General features: G+C 42.2%; 2 protein-coding genes across 2 annotated transcripts; one reads left to right on the top strand and one right to left on the bottom strand.

The window, feature by feature from the left end:
- Window positions 1-687: 687 nt before the first annotated feature.
- Window positions 688-5,243, bottom strand: LOC118417236 (CCAAT/enhancer-binding protein beta-like). The gene is made up of 2 exons (XM_035822701.1): window positions 4,701-5,243; window positions 688-3,603 (listed from the first exon to the last, which is right to left on the bottom strand). Exon 2 carries the CDS (start codon window positions 3,498-3,500, stop codon window positions 2,904-2,906), a length of 597 nt encoding a protein of 198 aa, XP_035678594.1. The 5' UTR covers window positions 3,501-3,603; window positions 4,701-5,243; the 3' UTR covers window positions 688-2,903.
- A 252-nt stretch (window positions 5,244-5,495) lies between these two features.
- LOC118417235 (CCAAT/enhancer-binding protein delta-like) lies at window positions 5,496-8,026 on the top strand. The gene is made up of 4 exons (XM_035822700.1): window positions 5,496-5,888; window positions 6,110-6,479; window positions 7,074-7,222; window positions 7,473-8,026. Exons 1-4 carry the CDS (start codon window positions 5,544-5,546, stop codon window positions 7,602-7,604), a joined length of 996 nt encoding a protein of 331 aa, XP_035678593.1. The 5' UTR covers window positions 5,496-5,543; the 3' UTR covers window positions 7,605-8,026.
- Window positions 8,027-8,757: the final 731 nt, after the last annotated feature.

The raw sequence follows: 8,757 nt of genomic DNA, 5'->3' as shown, positions 1-8,757 counted from the left end.
CTATTATCAATGACGACAATGGAAGCGCCCCCTGTCTGTCCTCTCGGAACACCAGGTCATGTGGTGTGTCCGGGCGTCTCACAACGATAGCGGTTCCCCAGCAGCTAGATCATTGCGAATGTTCGATCAATCCTGAAAATATCATTTCAATCTTTTTTGAAAACGAAAAGCATGATGACTTACAATGATTTTCTCAAATTAAGTTTTACCCCAAATCCCTGAATGCCAAGATCCCACTCCACTTACGCTGAGCGACAATCTCCAAGCAGATAAACCGTTGGCATGAGATAGTATCATAAGCTGGTAAAGGAGTGTAGCCGACCTAGGAAAGTTAATTAACCCCTACACCAGCTACAATTTTTTGCCAGCACATGATACTAGTACTATCTTATGCTTGAAGTTCACGGAGTGAATGACCGGGGCATTTTTGAGAGATCAGAAGCTTACATGTACCAACGCCCCCTAGCGGTTTTAAAAGTAACTACATAATATGTAACAAATAAGCTCACAACTTGCATTGTATCTGCAGCACTAAGGTCTGGTTGCTGAAACTGGCTAGTCTCTCTGATGTCTTTTTCTTCTAAACCATTCAAAATTACAAGTGTAACTACATTGTATTTATAACAAATCAATACCATTCACTGACCACTAAAACATGATGGTAAAAGAAGACACTTCACAATGTCGTTTGGTACAAAACTTTTTAAAGTTTAATGTGAATATAGCAGGAAAGGGATATAGCAAAATATACAAGAGCAAGAATTGGCATTTACATAAGCAGTTTAACCACGGTGTCCAGCTATTTTTTACTGTGATACAATAACAGAAAAACCACCATTTTGTTTCTTGTTTACGACATACAATGTCAATATCCACGACATAACTCAGTATGAGTAACAGTGCTGCTAACCATCAATGATAATAATATTATGTGTGATTCCCATCTCCTGAATTTTACAAATTGGTGCAGTCTCACAAGGAAGAATCTGGCAGTACAGTGAGCGAACACATCCAGTATGCATGTTCTTGGTTGTTAGATTTCTTCCTTTTGCACTGATATTGATAAAACACATGAACTAAGTTTTCCTGGACAGTAATCATAGCTTGCATCAAGATACAACTTTACATTCCACAATGATATCCTATATTTTTCAATGCTGTCAGACAACAGAAGAAATACTGTATATTCATGATAAGCATCATAGCTGATATAACTGACCATTGCTACACAGATATACCATGCAATGTCACTCACAGCTCTGATTGCATGAAGAAAATTTAACAGCTCTGTACCAATTGCATTGCTTGGCTTGTTGGTGTGCTGGCCAAATAAAAATATCTGGTTAAATGTCATTAAACTGTTACTTTCAACTATCTTCTGCTGAAAAAATTACACAGCTTTCAATATTTAAGCCATGGAGGGAATACTGTTCCCCTTATCTTAAACCCAGATGTTGTCTCTTTCTCACTTATCTTGATGTCACCCAAACTATAAGCTCAGTTACAGGCTATTCAAGCAACTAATATAAAAGAGAAACTATAAATAAAAGAAAATTTCCTCTGGCCACTGACACATTTAGCTGCCATCACAAAACCATGAAGTATTACAACATCAGTACCACTTCTGAGTGTGATCTGTTACAACAGGGGAACAGAGGCATGCCTGACTACATATATGTAGTTTCTTTCTTACATACATACATACATACATACTGGCACTATAGGTAATTGTACTGGTTTAACTTCATCTTCAAATGTTGCCAAGGAAAGTAAGTGGTATTTTCTGGCATAAAGGAAAGTGTGAACATTGCTCTGTATGTGTATAGATGGTATGGACAGTTCCCATGATTGCCATTAACCAGATGGTGTCTACATGCAAGATGTTTATAGTGCCAGTTATATGCAACTCTTGCAATACCTGTAATCATCATAGAATCCTGTTATTTGGGCTGCTACTTTTAAATGACTTACTTAAACTCCATCTCACCTTGTTTACAAAACCCTTCATTTCTGCTGTCTTAATTTGTGGTTACCAAGTTTTTTTATTGTACAGTGCTAGCACATAACACTGCTATCTTACCAAGAAAGTGGTTGCGTGCCTTGTCATTACTGAACTAAATGTCAATCTTACACCACAGTGGTATCTTTGATATAGTGATTTTTGTGCTTGTTGGTCACAGAATACAGAAGTGTTGTCATAAATGATACGGCTTTGAGATATTTGTGTAGCCTTGTAGGCCATGTTGATTTGATTATTTTGATGACATCATCTGGAAACCCCACTTTTGCTTATTTTGCAGCTGCTTTGTACAATTTACAGTATGGTTGAAAACTTTCATATGGAAATGGCCAAAAATTGACGTGCACACAGATGTCTTCCATATAATCAAATCAATGTGGCCTTACTGGTTACAGCCAAAAAATTCTTTATCTTATCATATATATATTTGTGTTAACCTTTTTTTTGTGTCACACACATAAAAAACAGTTCCACATCTCCATGATTCATTGTTGGTGGAAAACAGCACCCCAATGGTGCTGGCTTTAGTGTGACAATTTTTAGTAACTGTACTGAAAACATTACAGCCCATTTCAACTACACTTTCACATCATACTTATTGAAAGACTGCTTTGAGCAGGGTTACAAATACATTTATCACAATTCTACATTTTCTGGCTACATTTTAGTGGCATTTCCTTTTTTACTGGTAGTGTGCTTTTGCCCAACAACTGCAAAAATATCTGTTTAGCAAAGGTCACAATGCTGAAAGCGTACTTCCATTGCCTCTTACCCAATATAACGTCTATAGCTGAACCTTTCTAGGCAATCTATAGAATAAACACTGAAGCATGGGATAAGCTACTAAGTACAAGTGTTCTGCACACATGTACACACATCACTGCTATGACTTCACAGTGGTTGCATACTCATGGTCATTCAGAACAGCCTGGTTATTCGCCCTAACTGGCACAGCTAGACCCTGAAGTATACCTGCTACTTCTCGTACTGTGGCATTGATAGTCCCATTTGAAAGAGAAATGTTGGAGGTGGAAGTCGCAGTGGACGAACTTTTGGTTTCCTCAGCAGGAGTGGACATGGGGAGGGGTGCTGCAGTAACTCCCCCCAGAAGGCATGGGGCGTCCTCCCCCGGTAAGCTGCCAGCGTGCGACAGGAAGAGATCCTTCAGTACGCTAAGTTCCTTGGACAGGATTTTGATCTTGAGCTCCAGGCGCTCATTTTCTTCCTTCAGCTCCTGCACGCGACGGAGAGTCTCCTGGGTTTTCTGGCGACTCTTGTCACGGCTCTTCTTCACCGCCAAGTTGTTGCGCTCCCGTCGCTTGCGGTACTCATCACTATTTTTGTCATGCAGGTACTTCTTGGATGCCTTTCCGCCGCCCCTTCTCCCACCAGATGAGGTGCCTGGGCTAAGGACAGGGGGCGACCCTGGGCTACTGTCACTGGAGTCAGTAGGCTCACTTTTAACATCAATATCCGCCATGAAGCTGGGACAGGTACTCTGGCACTTGAGACAGACAGATCAGAGATGTTCAGCACTTCGTCCTTCAACACAACAGAAATCAAACACCAAAGTTGATGTCGACCTGAAAAACACAAACAAAAGAAAAATGTCAAAAACATGAAAAAGACGACACTACAATACCATTACGTGAACCTATCCCATCGAAATCAGCTTAGAAATTGTTTATAATATACGCAATTTTATTTTCAAGAGTAATCAAAAGTCAGCGACAAAAAATGAAGATTCAGGTGAGGATATTGTGGAAATTGTAAAAAACACAAAAGAGAAATGTTTGATTTTTTTTAACCACACGGACTTAAATTATGTGGTGCCCTGTACATGTTTTGCCCTTAGTATAATATCTAGGTCCGTTTGGTCACGGAAAACAATCAGAATGGTTACTGGCATATAACCACGTGCGCCCCGCTGACACCTGACACCCGCCCTACTACACAGTGCTAGTAGTAGGCGTTACATCATTCCAGTTTTCTGTAAACAAACAGCAGGGCATGGCCAACCATTTATTTCAAATTCCCCGCTAAAAGGGCTAACTTCAATCCATGTTGTACGAAAGTTTTTCATAAATATTATCATCTGAAATGGTAATCCCGTGCAGGCATTCAATTGGATCATTTTAACGGATTTTCTGCTGTAAAAACGTCAGGTAAGGGAGCATGTCACGCACGCTGAAATGTCGAATCGTGTAAATCTTCGGTCATGTTTAGTTGGTTAAAAACCACATTTCTGATGACATCAGTAATGCCATGTGGTTCTTGATTAAAGCTACGAGTGGTTCTGATGGTATACAGACCCACAAGTCACGTCCAAATTAGAAATGGAAGCCCAGAAACACACATACCCCATCGCCTGCCCCATTCACCCTAGCTAGGGTCAGCAATGCATTAAAGGCGGGGCCCATTGCAAATTTAAATTTCTACAAGAGACAACTTTCAAATTTCGGTGACGAAATATCGATGTGACGGAGTAAAATAATAATTTCATAGTATGTTTTAGTTATCTGTCTTTATTAGTTATTGACATAACGGAAATTTTAGCATTATATTGAGAAAACTAGGAAAGAAACACATTTCAGTACAGTTTGCACATGCGGTGTTACAACCGATCCCGCCAACGTGTTTACACACAGGGGGGCAGGGCGGGCGTGGGTGGCGAGCTTACCTTTTTTCTGGGCCCGTAGAAGAGCGTCCTCGCGTAGCTTTCACGTGCCAAAACGCCCCCAGATGTTCTCTAGTTATCGAAGTATACTGTCGTAGTAAAATTATCCAAGAACACAGCGTGTAATCGGAGAAAATCGTCCTAGACAAGCTACAACCTCACCAGTACCAGAGCCATGCTCAAAACAACTCCTTCTGCAGGACGCATGCCTTCCATGATGGCCAATCAGAGGCTGTATAGTATGTCATTGCATCATCACTCGTTTGCTTATGCAATCTACAAGCTGATTGGTCAACATTTTTCGCGCCTTTCACAATTCTACGTCGTAAACTGCACAAAGGAAAAACCTGTCGGAAAACTACATCATATGCAGTTATTTTCTCTTTTGAACTGGTAGCAGGAAAGTCTCATTTTTTTCCAGGAGAAAAAGGGTTTCCAGAGAGTTGCCGAGCTTCAGTACATCCGGGTCATTGCCGCACCCCATTCAGCCAATCACAGCTCGGCAGCATGACGTAAGGATTATTTTTAGACGAAAGGTCCCGGATGTTACAAATGCATCACTTTCTTGATGATGGGAAACTCTTCCGCTACACAATAAAGTTCGAAAATTGTCTTCAAGTTTACGACACACAAGTAACACTATTCCGAGCATACACCTATAAAAATGTCAATGCGTTTAAAAATTATTATTTGATATGGATTTCCTGCCGTAGGCACCGAGCATTCAGGAATTAAGATTAGCGGATGGGTATGAAGGACCAATTAAGTAATGCAACCTGTGACGTTGCTACAAATCGAGCCGTCGTCACCCGGTTACATTCTTGTTGCGAAATCACCGGTACGTTGATGACCGAACTAACAGCTCTTCCAGGCTATACTCGCAGAATCAGTGACAATTTCGGACACTCGGCCGGACAATACGATCCCGCCGACAACATACATTCCCGAGAAGGTTTTATTACGTTCCCAACAGAAACCACGGCTTTCCACGACTTCTCATTCGGCCAGGATCAGTCATGTCACCGCGCAGAGATGGACCCGACTCCGGTCTCGTCTCCCGCGAACTTCTATGAACTGGAATCCACCGGCAAACAGAAAACGGTATTCACTTTCGAGCGCGAGCAGAGTTTCCCGGACCTCAGCACACTTTGTGACGGCGAGGACTCCGTGGATTTAAGTGTTTACATTCAGGTATGTCACAGAAATATTGTGTCTCATGAATTTTCACCTTTCTCACCCTGCGTGATCTACATAAGTAACGTGTCCTTCGTGGATCCTTTGTGCATATGGTACAAATTCGCTAGCCTCTTTTCTACAGAACTTTACAAAAATAGAGCTTTTAAAGAAGACAGTACAAGAATCGTCTATTTTTATTTCCCTTAATTAAGTATCACTTCTCCTTTTCCCTCCAGGAAAGTGCAAAGCGGTGGCACTTGGACTCGGGTGGTGAGGACCTCCTGGCTGAGCTGGGCCTCTCCAAGAGCGATCTGGACAAAGACAAGTTCTCCAAGTCTTCGGACAGCGGAGCCACCCCAACCGTAGCAGCACCTCCGGCCTTGCCTGATCCATTTGACGCACTAGACGACATCTACATGCCGCAGCTCACGTCCGAGTCGACGCAAGCCCCGGCCACAAACACCCCCACTACCACCACCGCAGCCTCCCCGGACATCGCCTCGGTGCCGGTGAAGCAAGAGCCCGTCTACCTCCAGGAGGACTACTCGGCAAGTTCCCACGCCTCGCCAAGTAGTGACATCGGATCACCATCGGAGAATAGGCCAGGTAGGAACATGTTTCAGAATTGATGTATACATTCTTAACGTGAATTTTAACATTTGGTTGATAAAATCGAGTAGGACGCCGGACTGCGCCACGTGGTGATAGTTCCCATGCCGGGCACGTACCCTTTGTACCCAGGGCAGACTTCATGTGACGTTAAAAAAATTATAATTTCTGCTCTTTCTCAGTTAAAATACTGTATTTTAGATTTCGAGTAGAGATCTTCTAGATACAGACTTGTTGTAAAATGTCAATCCTAAAGGCGGGGATGAAATTGTGTCCAAGAGTAGAACTCTAGTGTTCTGGGAAAGCCGGTGGATGGTGGGACCCCCTCCCCTAACACGCCCCTTTGTGCCAACATCAGTAGTAAGAGGTCATGGGGTGAGGAGGAAGCTGGGACACACATGACAAGTCAAAGAGCCTGAAAGTCAAGCATGCTTCTTATAGATGCCAAAATGACAATACATCATGTAGCATTATCTCCATCATAACGTGAAAAGGGATTCCATAGTATATAGATCATATGTCTTATTATCTGTCCTTTTTTCACAACTTTGTTCATTGGACTATCTAACCTGTCCACTTTACCTCCCTCAGCACCAGGAAAGGCACAGTCATCTCGTGGTGGACGCCGGGCCCTGCAGAAGGGGACTGAGGAGTACACCACACGCCGCCAGCGCAACAACGTTGCGGTCAGGAAGTCCCGCGAGAAGGCCAAGCAGCGCAATCTGGAAACTCAGCAGAAGGTGTGTATCTCTAACTATCAGATTATCATCCATTGTTCCTTTCATAAAAGTGTATGCATGTCAGTCTCTGAATTAAGTGATAACTGTACATTGATGGACATTGAAGTATTTTGTTTCATGTGTTGACATTGGAAGTAGGAGATGATGTTGAAAGTAAGCGTGAATTGATACACTGCAACCTTTAGTAGATCTAAGACTGCGGATGAGAGGTGGGCTCTTAGCTAACAGTTCCTTTTGTCATTCCCTGCAGGTCCAAGAACTTCAACAGGAGAACGAGAAGCTCCAGAAGCGGGTGGAACTTCTGACCAAGGAGCTCGACACCCTTAAGTCCCTTTTCACCAATGTCAGTGCAGCCCGCGGGGGCAAGGCCAGCCGTAATTGAAGCTTCGCGCCAAACCTGCCGGCCATGTGACATCCTACGCAGCAGGGCCTGTGGCCGCATGCAGTCCTGTCATTCATCCATGCAAAAACACTCTCGCTTAAAAGTACCAGATCGGACTCACCTATATAGACTACTATATACTTCATATGCTCAGTTCAATGAGCAAATTACTTGTGTGACATGTAAACGTTTTATAAGACAATCCAGCATATTCAAAGGCTCTGCTTTGAAATCTGGAGATGCTTTTTTTGTGCTGAAGTGTAAGGTGTGCTGTAGAAATGCTAGATATGCCATTAGGGCCAAATATCAAAACTATATTATATCCAAAGTAGTTTTTAAGTATCTTCTTCATTACAAATCGTCTGATGTGCGATTATGACAAATTGTGAATAAAGTGTGGTGTATTTATTGTTCTAATCAGACTTCACGTGGTACATGTACTTTTTGTGTGTCTGTTCATGTGACTGAGAGAGAGTGCCCCTAACGCCTAGGAAAATTAATGTTCGGTTTCCAATTACTGCCCTGAGAATGTCATGATTCTTTTTTTTTTTACATTTTGCCCGAAGTGATGTAACAAAAGTGTCAGAAATTGATTCTTCTAGGTTTTCATCACTCAGATGTCAGATTTAACATTTGATGTCCTTTGCCAACAAAATGCCGTTTGTGTGAATGAATTTTGATGAGGTCGAATCTGCCCTGTGGTACTCAGGGCAATGTTCGGGTACTTCAGTCATGAGTTGCTGACTTGGAAAAAAAGGTCACTGCATGTTTGCACATTTATAAATCATTGCCAGTAAACCATTGTGAGTGGGTACAAGGTTCATCTTGTGCACATGTCAAGGTGTGTGACCTGGCAAAGCCTCTGTCAAACCAGAGGCTCAGTTCAGTCCTTCATATTATCAGGTCAGCAAAAAGTGGCCAGCAAGCAGTTGTCTGTTTTTGTGCCAACACCTCCACATGATCCATGAAAAATAAGTTTCATGAAAAATCCTTTGTAGTTATTTTAGGTAGTGTTTGTGTCTTGGTAACTGATGATTTTTGGTTATTAGATACACTAGAAATCAGTTTTTTACCCTTAAAGATTGATAAATATGTCATGGGGGGTGGGTGAAGTGATGTTTGGGCCCCCTAGTTCTGTGTAGTGTTGGCATAG

This window comes from Branchiostoma floridae, chromosome 6, assembly GCF_000003815.2.
Source record: "Branchiostoma floridae strain S238N-H82 chromosome 6, Bfl_VNyyK, whole genome shotgun sequence".
Taxonomy (NCBI): domain Eukaryota; kingdom Metazoa; phylum Chordata; class Leptocardii; order Amphioxiformes; family Branchiostomatidae; genus Branchiostoma; species Branchiostoma floridae.
The sequence above is the reverse complement of the archived record's forward strand: the minus strand, read 5'-3'. Positions and strand labels throughout refer to the sequence as shown.